General features: G+C 45.9%; 1 protein-coding gene across 4 annotated transcripts in view; it reads right to left on the bottom strand.

Moving 5' to 3' along the window:
* Positions 1 to 24,705, bottom strand: part of PMS1 (PMS1 homolog 1, mismatch repair system component) — a 53,913-nt gene that overhangs the window by 23,782 nt on the left and 5,426 nt on the right. For 2 of the 4 annotated variants that reach the window (XM_028750408.2, XM_077917282.1), the window contains 4 exons: positions 22,798 to 22,867; positions 18,997 to 19,179; positions 16,565 to 16,667; positions 13,103 to 13,266 (listed from right to left, as the gene is read on the bottom strand). In XM_028750408.2, coding sequence (XP_028606241.2) covers positions 13,103 to 13,266; positions 16,565 to 16,667; positions 18,997 to 19,179; positions 22,798 to 22,845 — 498 coding nt within the window. In that variant the 5' untranslated portion in view covers positions 22,846 to 22,867. Of the gene's footprint in view, positions 1 to 13,102; positions 13,267 to 16,564; positions 16,668 to 18,996; positions 19,180 to 22,713; positions 22,868 to 24,705 lie in introns of all 4 variants that reach the window. The other 2 variants (XM_028750399.2, XM_077917279.1) reach the window with 1 other exon arrangement.

Here is a 24,705-nt window from a genome sequence, read left to right as displayed (position 1 = left end):
TCCCTTTCTCCTTTTTCACATGGGTATGCACGGGTCTTTTTTTCTTACGCAAAACATTTCCCTCCATTCATACTGCCTTGGAAGGGACCTTTGCAGAGCAAGTTCCAAGGCAGAAACATTGACTGAAAACAGTCTGCTCCCCTGCTATGGGGGAAATGAGCCACTCCCGGGCATCAAGAAATGATCGCCTCCTTTCTTCACAAACTCAAGAGAGGGGAGTGAAAAGGTCGAAAAGATCGGAACATGCTAATACGAGAAATGACAGAGTTAAAAGAAGCCACACAGAGAGGCAGATGTTCCAGAGCACCTAATTTCTCCACCTCGGCTCTCCTAAGAAACAATCTAAATAAATAAAAAGAATAATGCTAAAAGAAAGAAAGAATGAAACAACTGGAAGTCCTATTGAGCATGAAGTTGAAGGGAATTGCGACTTTCACGGTCCTCAATAACCACAATGCAGTGAAAGTATCCTGTTTTTGTCAAACCAACTATCAACCAACAAAAGCTGCTAGATATATAGCTGTTCAGTCTTTGAAAGCCAACACTTGTACTGTTTTTACCTGTTCTTTATCCCACCGCCCTTCTGCCATCGAAGCCAAGGCAGCACACATGTGGCCTCCAAGCAGTTCCCTAGCCAGGTGACTGAGCAGATCCAGGGCGGCTTAGCTTCAGCAAGGTTGCTAAGCTAGGCCTCTTCACGCTAGCCAGAGGTTTCACCAAGAATGCAACCAGAAGACGCCCACAGAGATGCTACGTGGATGAACTATTGCACGAATGTAGGAGGAGGCTGTATATGCAGCTGCCAGGGTGCGGCCATTATGGAGGCATTTTCCCAATCTGCCATAGTAGCACAAACTATTCCTCAGGGACGTGGGTGGCGCTGTGGGTTAAACCACAGAGCCTAGGACTTGCCGATCAGAAGGTCAGCGGTTCAAATCCCTGTGACGAGATGAGCTCCTGTTGCTCGGTCCCTGCTCCTGCCAACCTAGCAGTTTGAAAGCACGTCAAAGTGCAAGTAGATAAATAGGTACCACTCCGGTGGGAAGGTAAATGGCGTTTCCGTGCACTGCTCTGGTTTCGCCAGAAGTGGCTTAGTCACGCTGACCACATGACCTGGAAGCTGTACGCCGGCTCCCTCGGCCTATAAAGCGAGATGAGCGCCGCAACCCCAGAGTCGACCACGACTGGACCTAATGGTCAGGGGTCCCTTTACCTTTACTCCTCAGGTAGACATGTTTGTTTCTGGCCTTCAGCTCAGCAGGCTCCTCTGGTCACTTGCTTACAGGGCCAGTGAATCATACAAACAGGCCCTTCCTTGTTCTCTCCACCTCTTCAAAGTCAGTTCCTTGCACTTAAGTTGCCTTAAGATAAAAATGGAGTGCACCTCCAGGGGTGAAGTCAAACAGCACCAAAGGGACCTCTGTGAGGCGCAAGCCTGGGCAGTTTGTATGGAGGTCCTGGCCTCCCCACACGACAAGGCCTCGCCTCGCTGATGTCGATCCAAAGGAAAGCAGAGCGATATGTTTGGCACCAGCTTGGCGGCAGGAGTTGCTGGAAGGAAACATATAAGGCTCCACCAATCTCATACACTCAATCCGCTGAAGCCTATCTTCCCATGCAGGGTAAGTCCCTAACTCACTGAGGGTTTGACACTCATCGGCTAACCTCACCTGGTGTAGGCAGCCAGTCAAAGCTGTTTCCCAGGATGTGGCTACTATCACATGCTCACAGCTTCTAGGAGCCACAGGTGAGAGCTGAGGGCAGGGTGGGGACCACAGGAGGACAAACTATCCCAGAAGGAGCATGACATGTCCCCCACCAGAGGTACTACCCTTCCCCTAACACCCCATACACCAGGTAGGATGTGGGTGGCGCTGTGGTCTAAACCACTAAGCCTCTTGGGCTTGCCGATTGGAAGGTTGGCGGTTCGAATCCCCGCAACAGGGTGAGCTCCCGTTGGCTCTGTCCCAGCTCCTGCCAACCTAGCAGTTCAAAAGCACGTCAAAGTGCAAGTACAGTGGTACCTCGGGTTACAGACGCTTCAGGTTACAGATTCCGCTAACTCAGAAATAGTTACTCGGGTTAAGAACTTTGCTTCAGGATGAGAACAGAAATTGTGCGGCAGCGGGAGACCCCATTAGCTAAAGTGGTGCTTCAAGTTAAGAACGGACCTCCAGAACGAATTAAGTTCTTAACCAGAGGTACCACTGTAGATAAATAGGTACCGCTCCGGCGGCAAGGTAAATGGCGTTTCCGTGCGCTCTGGTTTCCGTCACGGTGTCCCGTTGCGCCAGTAGCAGTTTAGTCATGTTGGCCACATGACCTGGAAAGCTGTCTGTGGACAAACGCCAGCTCCCTCTGCCTGAAAGCAAGATGAGCGCCGCAACCCCACAGTCACCTTTGACTGGACTTAACTGTCCAGGGGTCCTTTACCTTTTACCTTACACCTGGTAAACACAGGCAACAGGAGTTCAAACTTTCCAGCTACCAAGTGGTCTAATTTATTTCCCGAAGATGTTTTACAGCAAAATGTGAGCAGGTTGGCACAGGCGACAACTCATTATCACTCTCCAAGTTGCCTCTACAACTGTTAGCGCTTCCTAGGTAGCAACACAATCTCGTATTATTTTCAGTGCTATTTCTGAAGTGTTACAAATAGCTGGAATGGAATTATCAATTAGAGTTTGTGCTGTGTGTGCAATATATAATATTTTCTTACAGCAGATTAAAGAATTCTGCAGACAGAAGATTTGAGATGGACTGACGGAAGTTACTTCCAACGGTCACAAGATACATAAAAAAAACACATTAGAACTCATTCAAATAAAATGCCTACATAGCTAATATAGTACGGAAGTACATATAGTATATGTGCATAAATTATTCCTAAGATTTTAAATAGCAAAGAATTTGAAACTATCTTTATCAACAACCAATGAGAGAGCTCAGATTTCAAGGTGCAGCATTCTTTTATAGGGTGAAATTAGTCGCTTCCAGGTATCTAGAATATGGCAAGCTAATTTCTTTTTTAACATTCTTTAATTCTTGCGTTTTAAACACCCAATATTATCAACTTTTTGTTGTCCACGAGAACATCGATTTTTTTTAAAAAAACACCAAAAACTAACTAACAAATACTTCAGTAAATTATCTCCCTGTGGCCACCTCAATATTCAGTTGGCTTTCAAGGAACATGGTGACGAAAGAGGGAAAATACCTCTTTCTAACATAACCATACTGGCAGGAGTATCAACATTATCAGCATTCAAAGAATGTCTTGGCAGGATAAACCTTCATAAACACATGAGGCACAAGCTAATCCAAGTTGTCAAAATAGCAATAGTCCCGTCAAGGGTTGATCTGTTAAGCAAGCCATTATTTACTGCTAATGCAAACAAAACATTTTAAACCAAAACAAAACAAAAAAATCACCCTAAATTTGTAAAGGGCAGCGACCAGGAAACTTCCAAGTAGACTGCTAAGCCTATATATCCACTTTGGTCTGGAAATAAATAAATAAAATGTCAGCATGTGGCAACACCGATTGATTGTGCAAAAATATAAAGTCTTCATTGAACACGTAAACAAAACAGACTGTTCTTTCAGTACGTGGCAATCAAATGTCAAGAAATGAAAGAGGTAATTTGACTGATACTGTTTGGCAAAAACAGAAAATGAGCAGCGGGGTTGAAAAGAACCAAGAGGTTTTTTAATTTTCTTTTCGTTATTTTCAGCGTGTTATAAAATACACCTACTCGGTGCTTTTTTTCCTGGGAGGAACGCAGGGGGACGCATACCCCTAAACATTTTCTGAATCTAAGTTTGGCCTCATTGAAGGGCAGTATTTCAATATGAGTAGGAAAATGAGAGTACCCCTAAAGATTTTTTTAAGGGGGGAAAAGCACTGCACCTACTTATTTGCATTGAGCTCAAATGCCACTGTATGATGAGACACCCAAAAATCTCACCAGAATCTTCATCAGAATCTTCACCAGAATATCTTTGACCGCAGGATGGGGGTGGGAAATCCTTTTAAAAGAGCTGTGGTAAATTTTCACAGTAGTTATAGGGATGGGTCTAAAGGCGTGGTGTTTGAGCAGAGCAGAAAGGCACTTTTGGTCACACAAAGCAACCCCCCAAATTATTCCAATTCCCCCATGCCATTCCAGAGAGACCTCATTCTTCAAAACCCACAAGGTTTTTGTGGGGCGCCTCACTGTTTAAGGAAGGATTCCCTCACGCTTCTCTCAGTTCGACCCATAACGCTTCAACAAGCGAATTTCTTAATTTTCTTCACACAATCACTACGTTTTGGGGCTAAAGCAGGGGTCGGCAAGGTTTACCGGCCATGGGCTGGATCACTCCCACGGAGATTGTCCGTGGGCCAGACTGGAGAAGCGCGATGCCAGAAATGGCGTTTGCGCATGTCCAGACGCCGGAAATCGCTTCTGCACATGCCCGGATGCCAAAAATTGCACCTGCGTCTGGACATGCACCGACGCGAATTCCAGTATCTGCACGTGCGCAGACGCCATTTCCGGTGCCGCAGAGGACTCGCCAAGCAAGCAGCTCAGTTTGGGGGCGGCTCGTGGGCCGGTAAAACAGTCTTCGTGGGCCGCATCCGGCCCATGGGCCGCACGTTGCCAACTCCTGGGCTAAAGGTTTCTACCACGCTACCACCTCAGTTAGCTATTAAAGTACCCATTACCTGAAAATACTTTATGCTACCTGCTTCATCTCATAATTTATCTCATAAGCCATTTCTTCCTGCTCTTTTGTTTTTAGAAGCTGCCTCCCCGAGCTCACGGGACTCTTCTGTCACAATCATGGACAAGACACAACACATAAAGCCAATCAATACCCCTTTATCACATACACAGCACAACAAGACAATGACAAAAACCCACCAACAGCATACAAATCAATAAGGCTAACCTGATCCAAAACACCCACCCACCCCATGCACACCTGAAAACAAAGACCACCACAGCCAACCACAAATGAACAGCCACACCCTAAGCCAACCCCAACCTCTCTCACCACCAAAGGAACACAAGCGAACAACAAAGAACCTGCACAAGCAACGCTGACACCAAACCCTACATATAGTAAGTAAAATAGTAACACCGTCGCCAGACCCCAACCCCACCCATCTTTCCCCTCCTTCCACCTCTTTCCCCCTTTTCTTCCCAATGTCTCAACAAATGAAACTGATTTGTAAAAATGTTACATGGAAAAAAATAAATACGAGAGAGACATTGCAAACACTTTTGTAAAACAAGAAAATCTTTAATAATAATAATAATAATAATAATAATAATAATAATAATAATAGATAAAGCCAATCAATAATCAATACACAAAGGCTGCTCAACATAATCACTTATTCTTGCCTGGAATTTGAGCTTACTGCTAGTGGCATTTTTCTGTATCCATCACAGCTCCTGTGGCCCACAACGGAATTATTCACTGCACACAAAACTTCCTTATACAGTCGTACCTTGGTTCTTGAACAGAATCCGTTCCAGAAGTCCGTTTGACTTCCGAAAACGTTCAGAAACCAAGGCGCGGCTTCTGATTGGCTGCAGGAGTGTCCTGCACTCAACTGGAAGCCACGTAAGCCACGTCGGATGTTCAGCTTCCCCCAAAAGTTCGCAAACCGGAACACTTACTTCTGGGTTTGCGGAATTTAGGAGCCCACATGTTCGAGTCGCAAGGCATTCAACAACCAAAGTATATGAAAAATGAGACTGGTTTTAAACATGAGAATCCAGAGATCGAGGTCTGTGCACCTGCTGATTCTCTCAATAGCACCCTATCAACCTTTATATGGGTAGGAGGGTAGGAGGAGGAGTTACGCTAAGACCAGACCATGTCATTACAGAGGAGGCAGGTTTAGTCGTTGTCTGAGGACTATCCCTGCCTCCGGGTCTGGTCCTGACCGGATGGATACTAGAATCAGCAAGGGATACCCACATGACCTGAAGGTGCTGCTGTGCAATGCCAGGTCAATGATTCATAAGACCACTGCCATCCATGACTTGATCATGGATGGAGGACTTGACCTGGCATGTGTGACAGAGACTTGGTTGGATGAAGCAGATGGGCCTGTCCTTGCCGCTGCTTGTCCACCAGGTTTCTCTTACGCACAGCAACCCAGGTCATGTGGGCGGGGAGGGGGGGTTGCAGTGATTTTTAGGAAGTCATTAGTTTGCACCAGGCGTCCTATTGGGAAGACCCAGTTTTCCGAGTGCATGTTCTGGAAGTTGGGCAATAGGGGCAGTACAGGATTCCTACTGGTGTACCGACCTCCCCGCTGCACCAAGGATTCCCTGCCCGAGCTGCTTCAGGTCGTGGCGGATGTCCTCCTGGAGACACCTAGCTTGGTTGTCCTAGGGGATTTTAACATCCATGCCGACACGACCTTACAAGGGGCTGCTCGGGACTTCGTGGAAAGCATGGCCTCCATGGGGCTGTCCCTGAATAAGTCTGGCCCAACCCATAGCCGCGGACATGCCTTGGACCTGGTGTTTACCTCTATGGATGTTGGTGATCTGACACTAAGTAAAAGCGAAACGAAAGAAGTGCCATGGTCAGATCACTTCCTGGTGCAACTGGACTTCTCTGCGACCCATCCCCTCTGCAGGGAGGTGGGACCAATTCGGATGGTCCGCCCCCGCCACTTAATGGATCCAAATGGTTTCCAGAGAGTGGTAGGGGATGCTTTATCCCATGTTGATGGCCTTTCAGCCGATTCCCTGGTGGCCCGCTGGAATGTGGAGTTAACCAGGGCTATTGACTGTTTGGCTCCAAAGCGCCCTCTCCGATTGCATGGAGCCCGGAGAGCCCCGTGGTTCTCCACGGATCTGAGGGCAATGAAACAATCGTTGAGACGGCTAGAGCGCCGGTGGCGGATAACCCATTCCGAATCTGACCGGACACAGGTTAGAGCTCAACGTCGAGCCTACCAAGTGGCGATAGCGACGGCGAAGAAGACCTTCTTCGCCGCCTCTATTGCATCTGCAGAAAACAGCAGCAGGAGACTTTTTCAGGTGGTTCACAATTTAGCGGAACCACCTGCGACATCTGGGCCCAGTATGGGCCACACGATCTCCTGCAATGATTTTGCAAAGTTTTTTGCAGATAAAATCGCTCAGATTTGGGAAGAAGTAGACTCCACCGTGGGAGCAGAGCCAGGGCGGGAGAGTGCTAGAGTCCTGTCTAGTCAAGTTGTCTGGGATCAATTCCAACCTGTTACCTCCGAGGATGTGGACAGGCTGCTTGGACGAGTGAAGCCAACCACCTGCCTCCTGGATCCTTGCCCATCCTGGCTTATAAAAGCTAGCCGGGAAGGACTGGGCGATGGGCTTCGTGGGGTGGTGAATGCTTCCCTCCGTGAGGGAGCCTTCCCAGACCCGCTGAAAGAGGCGGTTATTAAACCGCTTCTTAAAAAACCATCTTTAGATGCGGCCACGATGGCCAATTATCGCCCAGTCTCAAATCTTCCATTCTTGGGCAAGGTGATTGAGCGAGTGGTTGCTGAACAACTCCAGGCACGCCTGGAAGAAGCGGACCATTTGGATCCCTTCCAGTCGGGATTCAGGCCTCATCATGGGACTGAAACTGCCTTGGTCGCACTGGTTGATGATCTCCGGCGGGCTAGGGACAAAGGTGAGAGCTGTTTCCTAGTTCTGCTGGATCTCTCAGCGGCGTTTGATACCATCGACCATAACATCCTTCTGAACCGTCTTGAGGGGCTGGGAGCTGGGGGCACTGTCATACAGTGGTTCCGCTCCTTCCTCCTGGGCCGTGTTCAGAAAGTGGTGGTGGGGGATGAGTGTTCAGACCCCTGGGCCCTCACTTGTGGGGTGCCTCAGGGCTCTGTCCTCTCCCCCATGCTTTTCAACATTTACATGCAGCCACTGGGAGAGATCATCAGGAGGTTTGGGCTGGGTGTTCATCAGTATGCGGATGATACCCAGCTCTACCTCTCTTTTAAATCAGAACCAGTGAAGGCGGTGAAGGTCCTGTGTGAGTGCCTGGAGGCGGTTGGAGGATGGATGGCGGCTAACAGATTGAGGTTGAATCCCGACAAGACAGAAGTACTGTTTTTGGGGGACAGGAGGCGGGCAGGTGTGGAGGATTCCCTGGTCCTGAATGGGGTAACTGTGCCCCTGAAGGACCAGGTACGCAGCCTGGGAGTCATTTTGGACTCACAGCTGTCCATGGAGGCACAGGTCAAATCTGTATCCAGGGCAGCTGTTTACCAGCTCCATCTGGTACGTAGGCTGAGACCCTATCTGCCTGCGGACTGTCTCACCAGAGTGGTACATGCTCTGGTTATCTCCCGCTTGGACTACTGCAATGCGCTCTACGTGGGGCTACCTTTGAAGGTGACCCGGAAACTACAACTAATCCAGAATGCGGCAGTTAGACTGGTGACTGGGTGCGGCCGCCGAGACCATATAACACCGGTCTTGAAAGACCTACATTGGCTCCCAGTAAGTTTCCGAGCACAATTCAAAGTGTTGGTGCTGACCTTTAAAGCCCTAAACAGCCTTGGTCCAGTATATCTGAAGGAGCGTCTCCACCCCCATCGTTCTGCCCGGACACTGAGGTCCAGCTCCGAGGGCCTTCTGGCGGTTCCCTCACTACGAGAGGTCAAGTTACAGGGAACCAGGCAGAGGGCCTTCTCGGTAGTGGCGCCCGTCCTGTGGAACGCCCTCCCATCAGATGTCAAAGCGATAAACAACTACCTGACATTCAGAAGACATCTGAAGGCAGCCCTGTTCAGGGAAGTTTTTAATATGTGACATTTTAGTGTATTTTTTATCTTTGTTGGAAGCCGCCCAGAGTGGCTGGGGAAACCCAGCCAGATGGGCGGGGTACAAATAATAAATTATTATTATTATTATTATTATTATTATTATTATTATTATTATTATTATTATTATAGATTCCTTGGTCTTCAGGATAGGCTTTTAGGCAGCACACCTGTCTCTCTCTCTCTCTATATACCATATTTTTCGCTCTATAGGACGCACTTTTTCCCTCCTAAAAAGCAAGGGAAAATGTGTGTGCGTTTTATGGAGCGAATGCAGGGGGGGGAGGCAGGCGGGAAAAGCCCCCAAGAGCCGCACACAAGCTCCGTGCGCTCTTGCAGGCTTTTCCCCAGGAGTGAGAAGGGACTGACTGGCCGCATCAGTCCCTTCTCCTACCTCGTAGAAAAGCCCACAGGAGCCACGCACCCTTTAACGAGCGCACGGCTTCTGCTGGCTTCTGCGGGAGGTGGGGGAATTTCCCCACCTCCCGCAAAAGCAGGGAGAAGGTCTGGGAGAAGCGCGCAGGCTGCACGCTTCTGTCCCCTTGTCCCCAAACTGTGGGCTTTCGTGGGAGGTAGGGGAATTCCCCCACCTCCCGCAAAAGCAGGGTGAAGGTCTGGGAGAAGCGCACAGGCTGCCTGCAGCCTGTCCGCTGCTCCCAGAGCTTGGGGGGGGGGGGTCATATTTTTTTCCTTGATTTCCCCCTCTGCGCCCTAAGGTCAGGTGCGCCCTATGGTGCGAAAAATACGGTATATATACTGACTAATGAAGAGGCCAATGGATTCTAGTGATTTGTTTTTGCCTTGCTCCCACTCACGCTGTAGCTAATGATTGCCCTCTAGTGCTGAAAAGTCTCAAGGGCAATGCTTTGAATACTAACAGCTGCCCTGTCAAAAGTTCCAATTTAACACTTAGAAATGCAATTCTCACTACAGAGAGCTGAATTCATATTATGTGGCTTTTTGCTTAGGCCCTGTTACAGAATCTCTTGACCTGGGGAAACATTTTGAGCTTTAGTACTTTGCTGCAAATCGCTGTTTGAAAACATTCCTTCTTACTGGTTCTTGATTTGCATAGGCTTTCCCTCATTATAAATATATTTGGACGAGGATTGTTATAGATCGCTTGTTTTATTCTCAACATTTGAGAAGGATGCGATTCTGCAAGATTATCATGAAGGTTATGACTGTATCTGATACTCCCTGGTTTAAATTTCTGAGCTGAAATGGTGAACGTGGACATTTTTGTTAAGCCATTTCCCTAAAATGTCTCAACTGGGAAAATATTCACCTTATTCCAATAGCGTTCACTTCAATTGCTTTCCCCCACTGGTGTAGACACATTCCCACCCTTTCAATACGGATAAATAATAATAATAATAATAATAATAATAATTTATTATTTGTACCCCGCCCATCTGGATGGATTTCCCCAGCCACTCTGGGCGGCTTCCAACAAAGATGAAAGATACACTAAAATGTCACATATTAAAAACTTCCCTGAAATATTTTCTCTTTGTCCACAATTAATTACCATTGTTCACAAATCGGATGACATTACACAACTACGCAGGTGAGTCAAACAAATTCAATAAGAGCAAGCGCAAAGCGACCAAAGTAAATGAACAAGTGGTGATTTTCACAAGCTGTGACCCCCCCCCCCCAAAGAAATCACTTGGGGTGAGTCAACACTACAGAAAAATCCCCAAACAATTGTGAGTAGTTGTACTCTGTCTTAAAAGACCCCTTGGCTCTCAATAAACATGTACAAAGTCTTCCCCCCACAGATAGGATTTCTTATTATAAATAACTCCGATTTATTCATACAGAAATCAAACAAGAGTGGAAAAAAATAAGAGTCGTCTTGAATTTAACTACTTACCTGGTCCCCATGGGCAACGAGGAATTCAATGCAGGCATCTACTTTTACACAATTATAGCAGCTCGTATAACCGCTTAAGAGATTTTTAAAAAATATTAAGCGGTTTATAAATGTTTTTTAAAAATAAAATTAAATAAAAAGAACATAGGTAAAGGTAAAGGGACCCCTGACCATTAAGTCCAGTCGTGGCCGACTCTGGGGTTGTGGCGCTCATCTCGCTTTATTGGCCGAGGGAGCCGGTGTACAGCTTCTGGGTCATGTGGCCAGCATGACGAAGCCGCTTCTGGCGAACCAGAGCAGCGCACGGAAACGCCGTTTACCTTCCTGCCAGAGTGGTACCTATTTATCTACTTGCACTTTGATGTGCTTTCAAACTGCTAGGTTGGCAGGAGCAGGGACCGAGCAACGGGAGCTCAGCCCGTCGCGGGGTTTCTAACCGCCGAACTTCTGATTGGCAAGCCCTAGGCTCTGTGGTTTAACCCACAGCGCCACCCGCGTCCCTAAAAAGAACATAGAAGAACATAAATCCACACTGGCTGCAGAGAAAGTGAAGCCCCGTGGCCTCTACAGTCAGAACAGAAATGGCAAAGGAGTGATGTAGCAATCTGTACTTTTGCTACCAGCTTGCTGTGCACCACCAGGCCCTGCTAGCCAATTAAAAAACAAAACCACACAACCCACCACCTGCTGTGACTGCCACCCATTGGCACTGCTGTGCTTCGGGGAGAACTCATTTGTAAAGCATGGGGGCAGCCCCGCTGCTAGAACTGGGCGATATCTGGTTTGCAACATCGTGATTTATCTGACATGAAATTCTACTCAATTTCGATCCAGAGCAGAACTCCGACATATAGTAAAAACTTAAAATACATTGCGGGATTCCCCCCAAAATAGACCGAAGGCAATTGTATTTCATCTAGCAGAGCTTTGCTGCTACTGAAGGCAAATGAGCAGAATGGTCACAAATCCAATACATTTCAGGATTGGCACTGTCCATAAGAAATCCAGTTGCAGCAGACTTAAGCTTACAATAACTTATAATAAGTTTAAACCTTAACACTATGCAAACTATGTACAGAACCCCACACCAGAAGGAAAGAGAGACAGAAAGAGAAAGAGAAGCCCTGGCTCTTTCTGGCCCTACTTTCAGCATGACCTTGACAGAAGAGATAACAGAACCCGTTTAAGCCAGCTGAACTCAGCTTCTCTGAAGGAATAACCCAAACATCATCAAGTTGCTTTGACAAATTCAGCTTGACCGTTAGATGTCACTCTCGTCTTGGAAATAACAGTGCAGTTATGTCCAGGAGGGTTCTTTCCTCCAAACGCAAGACAGATCCAAGGAGAGTTGTGGGTAACTTTTACCGTTCGAGAATAAGATTATTTAAAACTTCACCAAAGCCCGGAAAGATGATGGTCATGGACTACAGGTAGGGCACCTCTACCTATTCAGAAATATCCCCTTCTGAAAACACACCACAATCTCAATCCCCTTTTAAAAATGGTACCAAGTCTAAGAAGTGCTTTGCACAGATTTGCAGAAAGTTAAGGACAGCAGCAGTGTATGAGCAGGGCATCATTTTCAGCTGCTTACAGGTGTTTTGTTTTTCAAAAAAAACAAGCAGAATATAAATTTTGGTTAATAAAAATATATCAAGGGAAGAGGAGCAGAGGCAAATTCCTGGTACAGTGGTGCCTCGCAAGACGAAATTAATCCATTCCGCGAGTCTCTTCGTCTTGCGGTTTTTTTGTCTTACAAAGCACGGCTATTAGCGGCTTAGCGACTATTAGCGGCTTAGCGGCTATTAACGGCTTAGTGGCTATTAAAGGCTTAGCGGCTTTAAGAAAAAGGAAACAAACTCGCAAGAACTCGCAAGATGTTTCGTCTTGCGAAGCAAGCCCATAGGGAAATTCGTCTTGCGGAACGACTCAAAAAACGGAAAACCCTTTCGTCTAGCGAGTTTTTCGTCTTGCGAGGCATTCGTCTTGCGGGGCACCACTGTAATGGTATGCTAGCATGAAGAAACACGACAGGTTGGGGAAACTCTTGAGTTGACAGCAGCCCAGCAAGAACCCAGATTTGCCAAAGCCTGACCAAACGGGTAGTGCTAGAGACCAAAGGCAGCTGCATCTCCAGAGAGCCAATGAAATAGCCTTTCCCCCCTTTATTCTGGCCAGTATTGCAAGCCACCATCTCAAAATGGAGGCAATAGGTGCCCAAATGGGAAACCTTGCTGTGCTCAAGCTCTGCTGAAATCCTAAGGTGCCTAATTTAACTTTCTTTGGATTTGGGCCACGGAAATCTGACGTTATCTAAACTTTGGAGAACTCCAGGTTTGAAAAATACAACCGTAATAGTGCAGCCATCTTAGTCATTTTGAAGACAATGCGTTTGTTACCTTGTTGTGTGTAAATGTGATCCTCAGTTCTGGTTTTATGATGCCGTATGCCATCAGAAGTTTCTGGATTTTTTTAATTTCTTCCTTACGCTTTTTATCTGTTGAGTAAAACTGCTTTCTCACAGGCAGATTCTTGAACAGCTTCAGAACAGTTACAGTTGTACCTGCCAGAAGGAGAAAGGGGGGGAAACCACAGAGTAAGATTAACTTGATATATGACGTAAGCCAAAGATGTCCAAGTGCTCATGGCTCTATCAATGTATGCTATTTCCCTCCCACTGGTACCCATATTAGTACAGTGGTACCTCGGGTTAAGAACTTAATTCGTTCTGGAGCTCCGTTCTCAACCTGAAACTGTTCTTAACCTGAGGTACCACTTTAGCTAATGGGGCCTCCCGTTGCCACTGCGCCGCCAGAGAACAATTTCGGTTCTCATCCTGAAGCAAAATTCTTAACCCGAGGTACTAGCAGAATCTGTAACCTGAAGCGTCTGTAACCTGAGGTACCACTGCACTGCGATTCTATCTTGTGAACCACCGTGAGACCTGCAGGTCTAGGGCAGTTTGCAAATTTTAATAATCATAATCATAATTATAAATATGTCTCCAATCTGGCATGGCTGTCATGCTGGTGGAGCTGTGCCAGTTTAGCTGCCATAAGTTTATGCTTGTATATCTCATGTAGTTGTAGCATTGTACAGTATCTATGATTTCATTGGCAGAGAAGGCACTGGCGTGAGGGCCTTCTGCCATATCCCATAGCTCCTCAGTCGGTGCAGCTTAAGCACAGGAGTGAAACCGTATTTTAAAAACTGAGAATTGGGCTTAAGTAGGGTAAGCGAGTGGGCGTAAGTGGGACGCGGGTGGCGCTGTGGTCTAAACCACTGAGCCTAGGGCTTGCCAATCGGAAGGTCGGCGGTTCGAATCCCTGCGACGGGGTGAGCTCCCGTTGCTCGGTCCCTGCTCCTGCCAACCTAGCAGTTCGAAAGCACGCCAGTGCAAGTAGATAAATAGGAACCGCTCCAGCGGGAAGGTAAACAGTGTTTCCGTGCGCTGCTCTGGTTCGCCAGAAGCGGCTTAGTCATGCTGGCCACATGACCCGGAAGCTGTATGCCGGCTCCCTTGGCCAGTAAATTGAGATGAGTGCCGCAACCCCAGAGTCATTCGCAACTGGACCTAACGGTCAGGAGTCCCTTTACCTTTACCTAGGGTAAGCTAGGTGCATCTCAGTTAATAAGATGTATTCCCATAATAGCAATCACTCATCAATCATTTCATTTCCTATGATTGTTTAATAATAATAATAATAGTAAAAAAACTGGCAGGATTATACTCTAAAGATGTAACGTGTTTCTACTACATTATCTACATCTAAATAGATGTGTTTTGGTGGCACACCACTTTGATTTTATTGCTAGTTGCTGGTAGAGTCACCTTTTTAACAAATGAAAACCTCACCATGGTGCAATCCTAAATGTAACTTTATACGTTGCATCTATAAAGGGTAGGACTTTTATGCTGGTACGGCGTGTACTTCGTAAAATAGAGTACCATGCTGGAATTTAATCATGGTGCGTGGAGAGTCGCCTAAACAGAAATCAGAGCAGTTAAATCTTAAGAATCTTCTTGTTAAATATGATAGTGTCTCCCCCATTTTGCTTGTAAATATGTTATCGCTCTGATCATAAAACACTTGTGCAGTCATATCTGCTTGCACCTCAACTGTAAAGTCACTTATATAGCATCATGTTTTGGGGTGTTGTGCTAGCATTGCAAATGTTATCCCCCCTCCCTGAAAGATTTTCACCTGATACAGCAGTTTTAAAAATCGGCAAGTTGTTTGCTGCTTTGGAAAATGAGGACATTTTTATATCCTTTTTTATATATTAAAGGGGGGGGGGTTAAATCTTCCAAACTCTAAAATAATTGCACATTATTCTATTTAATCACGGATTTTGTAGATGTTATGCCACTCTGTTCCTAGATATTGCACTTAACATTTGGTTATGCCATGGTGTTGGGATGCCAACTTTCATCTATATTTGACTTTTATAGGGGTTTGTAAAATATATTATAAGGTTTTGGGTCCCAAGATGTGTAAGTGAAACTTGTACAGAAATTGAATGGGGGGGGGGGCATTTTTGCATGAGATGTTTGACATGCACAAGGGCACATGTAAATTCAAGTCAAGATCAGTTACTATACTAATTGTATTTCCTTTTGGTTCAGCAAATTTGAGCAACGTTTATCTCTCCTGTCCCCGAGCTCTGTGGGCTCAAATGGGCATATAATCTCCTTAATAAGATCTGTTTTACATTCTGAATAGTTTAGTCGTGTCACGGAGTTTTCCATATTATTGTTGCTTGCCGTTAACATGAAAAATAATGAGTTCTTAACCTGAGGTACCACTGTATAAAAATACAAAAGACATAATGAAAATAATAAAAAAGAAGAACCTAATATCCCCCCTCCCCATCACATTTTAAAAGGGCATTGGATGTCAATCAGCCAAAGGCCTGGTGAAAGAGGAACGTTTCTGCCTAAAGGTGTATAATGAAGGCGTCAGGCGAACTTCCCTGAGGAGAGCATTTCACAGACGGGGAGCCACTGCAGAAAAGGCCTGTTCTCGTGTTGCCACCCTCCAGACCTCTCATGGAGGAGGCATGTGAAGAAGGGCCTCAGAAGATGATATCAGAGTTCGGATAGGCCCAGTCAGATGGGCGGCATACAAATGCTGTTGTTGTTACTACTACTGATACTACTACTACTATTACCATTATTATATGGGGAGAGGAGGTCCATGAGCGGTTTAGAAGAGAAGACCCCTTCAAATACCGTATTGGCCTGAATATAAGCTGCACCCATAAATAAACCGCACTTTTAAAATTCAAGGGGGGTGGGGAGAGACAATACCCAAATATAAGCCACTCCCTTAAAATTCCACAGGCACTCACACCCGTAAATGGCAAACGTAGAAGAAAATCCTACGGGTACTAGAGAGGACCCGCAATTGAAAGCGATGAAGGACATTAGAATTAACTGCACAACAGTCTCAAGCTCGCAAATCGGCAACAAAACATTCTTTTGTTCCGTTTTACCGTATGTCTGTTTCAGCAGCGATGTCGTAAAAGCCAATTTTGGTAAGGTCGCGAATTTAAGCTGCACTTTTCACGGTTGGAATTTGGGGGTAAAAAGTGCAGCTTATATTCAAGGCCAATACGGTATTGAAAATGGCCTGGGTTCAATTAACCCAGTGCAAGTGGAAGCCAGCCCAAGGGCTCCCCACTAGGGCAACATAGCTCCCTCCCCCATCACCTCCCCCCCAAACCCCCGCCCAGCCCGCGATGGGAGGAGAGCAAAGGGACTGTTTTCTCTGGCAAAGGGACTGTTTTCTCCTGCAGATGGAATGGTCCAAAGAGTACGATACTGAATTCCTCCCCATAAATCCTGTTAACGGCCCTACCTTGTCCGAGATGAGACGGCTTTTGAGAAGTCACGTGACCGCTTCTATCCAACAGGTACTGGGTGCTGAAATCGTCAGAAGCGGTCTTGGTTGTAATCAGGACCTAGAAGCGGAAGGTGCTGGCGTCAAACGGAAGCTTCCAAAATCATTTAGTAGAGGCTGCTCTCCTGCTGGCCAATCCCTGCTGCCATCTTCCCACATATTAATCGCCTGGAGCTTCCCCTTGGCTACCCCATACGACGACTCAGCTCGCTTGTCCCCTGCCAATCCCAAAGCGATTTCTCTCTTCCATTTTGCAGCCCCACTGTGAACCTGTTTTCGCCGTCACGCCAATACCCATGTGCTCCCCCCCCTTTCTGTGCAACCCTCCTTGCACCCAAACCACTTTTATGGGTAGCTTCCTGTATCCTCCACCTCCTTCTCCCCCCACACATTGCAGCTGCTCAGCACCCTTCTCACCTTCTGTGTAGCTGTGAGGTCGCCCCCCACCTCCTCTTCCACAGACCCTTTTATCTTTGAACCCAATCCCATGCCTCCTATTCCCTCTTCCCCCCGCCCCATTTTCACCTTCACTCCTTTTTCCTCTACCCTCCTCCTCAGTTTTCCTCAACTCTCCCTTGCACATTGATCACCCCCTATTTCCGTGTCTTATCTAGGGCTGGGCAAGATCTGGTTTTCAACCTCGCCAACCAAACGTCGCAATATACCGATATATCACTATGTCTGCAATAAGGACGGAGCATTGGCTGGTCTCGCGGTTTTTCCCGCATTGTGATTTTTGCTGGCACCTGCTCTTGTGATTCGCTGCCTCTTGTGTGAGGCAGAAGGGGAGAGCTGAGCCATTAAAGTTAATGGGGGCTGCAGGAATCGAGAGAAGCCTTTTCTCACATTGTGTGTGTGTGTTATGCAAGAATCACAATTCACGATATATTGCCAGGTCAAAAATTACGAAACTGGCATCACAATATGGACTTCAAACCAGTTTTGGACAATACACTGATATATCACCGCAGTCCCAGTCATATTCTCTCTGCTTTTGTGCAGCACACTTTTACATGCACACATTATCCTCTTTGCCCCTTTTCCGTCCTCCTCCATCCTCCTCACTCTTCCTTCCACATAAAACACCATACCCATTTCCTTGCCGCCTCCTCTCCTTCTTTAGCATCCTTTGTGCACACACCGTGTACTAATCTGTGATACTTTATCAATAATAATAATAATAATAATAATAATAATAATAATAATAATAATAAATTACTTATACCCTGCCCATCTGGCTGGGCCTCCCCAGCCACTCTGGCAGCTCCCAAAAGAATATTAAAAGCATGATAAAACATTAAACATTAAAAACTTCCCTAAACAGGGCTGCCTTCAGATGTCTTCTAAAAGTCTGGTAGTTGTTGTTCTCTTTGACATCTGGTGGGAGGGCGTTCTACAGGGAGGGTGCCACTACCGAGAAGACCCTCTGCCTGGTTCCCTGTAACTTGGCTTCTCGTAGCGAGGGAACCACCAGGAGGCCCTCGGCGCTGGACCTCAGTGTCCGGGAGGAACGATTGGGGTGGGAGGGCGTTCCTTGACATCTGGTGGGAGGGCGTTCCACAGGGCGGGTGCCACCACTGAGAAGGCCCTCTGTCTGGTTCCCTGTAACCTCACTTATCGCAGTGGAGGGAACCGCCAGAAGGCCCTCGGAGCTGGACCTCAGTGTCCAGGATGAACGATGGGGGTGGAGACGCTCCTTCAGGTATACTGGGCCGAGGTCGTTTAAGACAAAGAAAATCTTAAGAGCAAGTCTGTCGCCTTGTTTTGCGCAAGGAGGTTGAGTTCCGTTGACGGATGTTGTATGTATATGGGTGTGTCCTTGTTAGCATCTTCTAAATTACTACATTGAATCCAGAAGTTTAGGTTTGAAGGCAACACATGGTACCCGGAGTGAAATGTAGAAATGTGATAAAGTACTATGGAATAGGGACACGGGTGGCGCTGTGGGTAAAAGCCTCAGCGCCTAGGGCTTGCCGATCGAAAGGTCGGCGGTTCGAATCCCCGTGGCGGGGTGCGCTCCCATTGCTCGGTCCCAGCGCCTGCCAACCTAGCAGTTCGAAAGCACCCCCGGGTGCAAGTAGATAAATAGGGACCGCTTACCAGCGGGAAGGTAAACGGCGTTCCGTGTGCTGCGCTGGCTAGCCAGATGCAGCTTGTCACGCTGGCCACGTGACCCGGAAGTGTCTCCGGACAGCGCTGGCCCCCGGCCTCTTAAGTGAGATGGGCGCACAACCCTAGAGTCTGTCAAGACTGGCCCATACGGGCAGGGGTACCTTTACCTTTACTATGGAATATTTGAAACTAACAGAGCCTTACCTGAGATCGGCACTCAGGCCGATCCAGAATAATTTACAAACAAATAAGCACCGGAAACTATGTTAGGCTTTTACCTCAGACATGCTACAAATTGAACCTAAAGCTTCCCCACGAAAACCGTATGTTGCCAAGTTTTCAAGGTCCTCAGATGAGCTTATTTTTGAAGTGTAGTGTTTCACTGCCGCAACAGGAACATCCGCTGCCTTGATCCCATCACCGTTATCTCGAATTTCAATCTTATCAAAACCATAGTTTTCCTAGTTAAAAGAACACACACAAACACATCAGGTGTGTAACCGGACACTGTTTAACTCTTCTCAATACATATCATATCCATAATTGTCAAAGAGCTCCAAAAATATGTGTACTTTTATAGGCTACAGGGCCTGTAAGCATGCACACAATTTATAGTGTACCACAAATTCTACGGACATTAATTCTGATGAAATTTTAGCCTGTATCCATAAGAATTTTTTTCAAAAAAACACAACAACATCCTTCTACTGGAACCAAAATAACAGAGTTTCCTAAACCCAAATACAACTACAGAGGGACAATTGGGGGGGGGGGGAATCACAATTAACCCTTTCCTCCCCAGATATGACCCTCCCCCTCCCCCCGGAAATCACCACTCTCCTGCCACAATATGCTCACTCACCTGGAACCAGTACAGTCTTACCTTGGTTGATGAACGCCTTGCGACTCAAACATTTTGAATTCTGCAAACCCAGAAGTGAGTTCTCCGGTTTGCGAGTGTTCTTTGGAACCCGAGCATCCCCCGCAGGAGCTTCCTGCAGCCAATCAGAAGCCATGCCTTGGTTTGCAAGCATTTTGGAACGGATTCCGTTCAACTTCCAAGGTACAACTATATAGGACTCTCCCCAAGCCTAATTGTGGCAGGAGAGTGGTGATTTCCGGGGGGGGGGGGGGGGTGTCATATCTGGGGAGGAAAGGGTTAATTGTAATTGTACATGGCTGCAACATGTAGGCAGTAGCCACAATGGCGTTTTCATTTTGCAAATAGGCCCACGAGCCCAATAAGATTTACGGCCTGTATTTTAAATCACACACAAACCATTAGTGCTTAGAATCATAGAATCATAGAATCATAGAGTTGGAAGTGACCACAAGGGCCATCGAGTCCAACCCCCTGCCAAGCAGGAAACACCATCAGAGCACTCCTGACATATGGTTGTCAAGCCTCTGCTTAAAGACCTCCAAAGACGGAGACTCCACCACACTCCCTGGCAGCAAATTCCACTGTCGAACAGCTCTTACTGTCAGGAAGTTCTTCCTAATGTTTAGGTGGAATCTTCTTTCTTGTAGTTTGGATCCATTGCTCCGTGTCCGCTTCTCTGCAGCAGCAGAAAACAACCTTTCTCCCTCCTCTATGTGACATCCTTTTATATATTTGAACATGGCTATCATATCACCCCTTAACCTCCTCTTCTCCAGGCTAAACATGCCCAGCTCCCTCAGCCGTTCCTCATAAGGCATCGTTTCCAGGCCTTTGACCATTTTGGTTGCCCTCCTCTGGACACGTTCCAGTTTGTCAGTGTCCTTCTTGAACTGTGGTGCCCAGAACTGGACACAGTACTCCAGGTGAGGTCTGACCAGAGCAGAATACAGTGGCACTATTACTTCCCTTGATCTAGATGCTATACTCCTATTGAAGCTTCTTAGAATGCTTTGCATCCCACTTCAGGTGTTTGGTTTTTTTGTTATTTTTTTGCAGAAGTGCGATCTATTAAATGTTTCAACAAAACAAAAGATTGCAAGCAAAGTTCAGAAAATTATCAGCCGGCACTGTATATGGAAAGACTTCTGCGTTCTCAAACAATCCCCTTTGGTTTTGATTGCTAGTCCTGAAGGCAAGTTAAACCAGATCATCCACATTGCCAAAAGGAGCAGCAACATACAAGAGAAATCTTGGAAAACCTGCTCTTTGTAGAGGTTCACGTGTACATACCTTGGGGTCCAAAATCTGTAATTCCTCAGGGCTGTTTTCCACATTATATTTGTTGACCCTGGTATTCCCTTGCTAATCAATCCCACATGAAAGCCTACTGCCTACTTATGAAACACACACAGATATGCAGAGAATCTGGTGGCGCATGGTTACCGCAATGTGACTTGTAGATTTGCGCCTGGACTCTATGCTACCCTTTTAGACCCTGCTGGGTACATGGGTCCCATGGCTTTCATCCTGATCCTATATCCCGTTCGGTTCAAGGGCCATAATTTCAACACACAGCTATCCAAGATCTTCTTAAAGACCTTCAGCAAGGAACAGTCCATCACCCCATCCAGAAAACTGGTTCATTTCCAAACTGCCATCAGTATGTTCCTCCCAACGTGCAACTAAAATCCACTGTCCTGTAATGTAAGCCCATTGGATCTAGTCCAGACCTATGGCGTAGCAGACAGCAACTCGTTGCCTTGTTCTATATGACCCCCTCCCTTCCAGTATTTGAGGAGTGCAAACAAAATAGTGTTTTGGAAGACAAAAGAAGCAATAAGAGATAAATCTATGCTTTATAGTTGAATATTCAACAAATCTACCGCCTCTGCATAGAGACTCCTCATATGTCCTTCAGAAAATAGAATATTTGATCTTACTGGGTGCAGTATTTTAAGAGGAATTCTGTTGTTGTTGATGCTAGGATTTTTTTTTAAATGAAAATAAAATATGTTTTAGGAAAAGCAGAGACCTCTACATTTCAGAAAACATTTATTGTCAACCCCTTCCTAAAACCGGTCACTCCCTCCGTTTTTAAACAGGCTACCAGAAGCTTTCTTCAAGTAAACAGCATTCAAGTGAGCAAAGTCTGTAAAATGTAAATTGTAATCCTCAAACAAACAAATGATTAACCCCACAGAAGTCACAGAAACAGTCCACAAACTTGTTTCAATGATTTGATATTATCTGGAACTTTGGATTTTTCAAAAAAAATTGAAAATCATATTCTAACACACTGAGTGGAACAATTATTATTTTTTGGTATGTACTGGATGTTAATAATTATTCCACATGAATAGTCATATGCAAAAATATGATTTCCTTTCAAAATGAAATCTTGAGTTCAATAGGGAGCTCTACAATTATATGCACACATTTTCAATCAAGAACTTACCAGCCAAAACCCAACATCTTTAGATCATAGACACAAACAAAGCGATCTGCATTTCAGCAAAGTTCAATTTCCTTGCGCTTGGCAGGTTTAAGGAACTTCAGAATGATTTATATGGTGCCTGTGTGAATTCAAGCTATACATCCATATAAACCGCCAAAGATGATCAGATGTTGACAGAAATGTGTTTGTCAAATTTTAAAGCACAAGTACAGTGGTAGCTCGCAAGACGAATGCCTCGCAAGACGGAAAACTCGCAAGACGAAAGGTTTTTTGTTTTTTGAGCTGCTTCGCAAGACGATTTTCCCTATGGGCTTGCTTCGCAAGACGAAAACGTCTTGCAAGTTTGTTTCCTTTTTCTTAAAACCGTTAATACAGTTGCGACTTGACTTCGAGGAGCAACTCATAGCATGCGGGGTGGTAGCCTTTTTTGAGGTTTTTGAAGACTTTGGTATTTTTGAAGCTTTTCCAAAACTTTTCCGACAGCGTGCTTCGCAAGACGAAAAAATCGCAAGACGAAAAAACTCGCGGAACGAATTAATTTCGTCTTGCGAGGCACCACTGTATATAAAAGAACGCACTATTCAAACCTTCATGCAACAACAAATGAGTATTATTGTATTCCCATCCACGTTCCAGTTTTAGCTTAATATGACTTACCAATTTAACATCAACATTTGTTGCGTTAGCATCCAAAGAATTCTCTAATAGTTCTTTAACCACACTGACAACAGACGTTATCACCTGCGAACTCGAAACCAGCCGGATAGTTTCTGCTGCCAATTGCTTCATTTCCAGGCTTTCAGGATCAAATCTGAACGGGGAAATATAAATAACACAATTTTATGAATGTAGTAGTTTTTTAAAAAAAATAAAAATATTTGCTCATTTCCGACTGGGGTAAAATATAAAATAAGACAGAAGCACAAAACAATGCTAAATTGCAGGTGTCGTTTTACTGAACTCAGTACCTGTTGCATACTGCATATATAATCAGAGCCTACTTCAGTAAATATCAATTTATTAGTGGAAAAAATGTAGGCCATCCCTTTCAAATATAGACAGCTGTGTTCTTGTAACGCTTGGTTTATCTTCAGGGACCAATTTCAGGTTTTGATAGAAGTGGGCCGATGGGGAGGGAAAGTTTAGACGACCCAAAGACCCATTGCTGAATATTTTCAAGATTGCATTAAAAAAAAAAAGCCAGTGTATTTTAAGAGCACACTGCTCTTTTGTTGTCAATAAACTAGTTCAGACATAGTTTAGTATTGTAAGAATGTGACTGTGACGCAGACTGCATGACATGCTAAGCCAACCATGGGTTAACATGAACGTGTGAGACCCCAGAGACAATTGTATTCAGTTGTAACTGAAGACACTGAGATTATGTACGGGTGTTTTTTAATGCATAGATATATTTTCAAGAGCAGACTCACAATATAAATTTATTATTTAGAGACTGTGATCTACAAAACACTGATTTCGGTATATTCAAACACAGAACCCCCCCCACAAAACATCCCACTGAGGTCCAAGGCAGTCAATCCAAAGTAGTTAACAAAGTTCACCCGTTGAGGTGAGTGATTTAGACTGAACATGGAAGGAATGTCCCTGAAGGAATACAGTGGTGCCCCGCAAGACGAATGCCTCGCAAGACGAAAAACTCGCTAGACGAAAGAGTTTTCCGTTTTTTGAGTCGTTCCGCAAGACGAATTTCCCTATAGGCTTGCTTCGCAAGACGAAACGTCTTGCAAGTTCTTGCGAGTTTGTTTCCTTTTTCTTAAAGCCGCTAAGCCGTTAATAGCCGCTAAGCCACTAATAGCCGTGCATCGCAAGACGAAAAAACCGCAAGACGAAGAGACTCGCGGAACGGATTAATTTCGTCTTGCGAGGCACCACTGTTTTGTATGAGTAGTGTGATCTTGGTTGGGTTGCTAAAAAAGAAACATGTTCCATTTCTTTTCACAGCAAGGCTATCAAGCCTTCCTGCTATACAGAAGTGGTCCAATGTTGGGCAAAGTTGGAGGGAGCTGTCTGCTGGGAGCCATTATTTGGACACTATGGAAGGACAGTACAGTGGTGCCTCGCAAGACGAAAAGAATCCGTTCCGCGAGTCTCTTCATCTTGCGGTTTTTTCATCTTGCGAAGCAAGACCATTAGTGGCTTAGCGCTATTAGCGGCTTAGCGGATCAGCTTATAAGCGGCTTAGCGGATCAGCTGATAAGCGGCTTAGCGGATCAGCTGATAAGCGGCTTAGCGGATCAGCTGATAAGCGGCTTAGCGGATCAGCTGTTAAGCGGCTTAGCGGATCAGCTGATAAGTGGCTTAGCGGATCAGCTGATAAGCGGCTTAATGGATCAGCTCTTAAGCGGCTTAGCGGATCAGCTGATAAGCGGCTTAGCGGATCAGCTGATAAGCGGCTTAGCGGCTTGGGGAAAAGGGGGGGGAACCCTGCAGGAACTCGCAAGACATTTTCGTCTTGTGAAGCAAGCCCATAGGAAATTCGTTTTGCGAAGCACCTCCAAAACGGAAAACCCTTTCGTCTAGTGGGTTTTCCGTCTTGCGAGGCATTCGTCTTGCGGGGCACCACTGTATTAGAAGCAACATGCCCCTGAAGAACATCTCCTGGGAACCACCAGTGGGGAGAGCAAG

Source organism: Podarcis muralis, chromosome 1 (genome assembly GCF_964188315.1).
Source record: "Podarcis muralis chromosome 1, rPodMur119.hap1.1, whole genome shotgun sequence".
Classification (NCBI taxonomy): Eukaryota; Metazoa; Chordata; class Lepidosauria; order Squamata; family Lacertidae; genus Podarcis; species Podarcis muralis.
The sequence above is the reverse complement of the archived record's forward strand: the minus strand, read 5'-3'. Positions and strand labels throughout refer to the sequence as shown.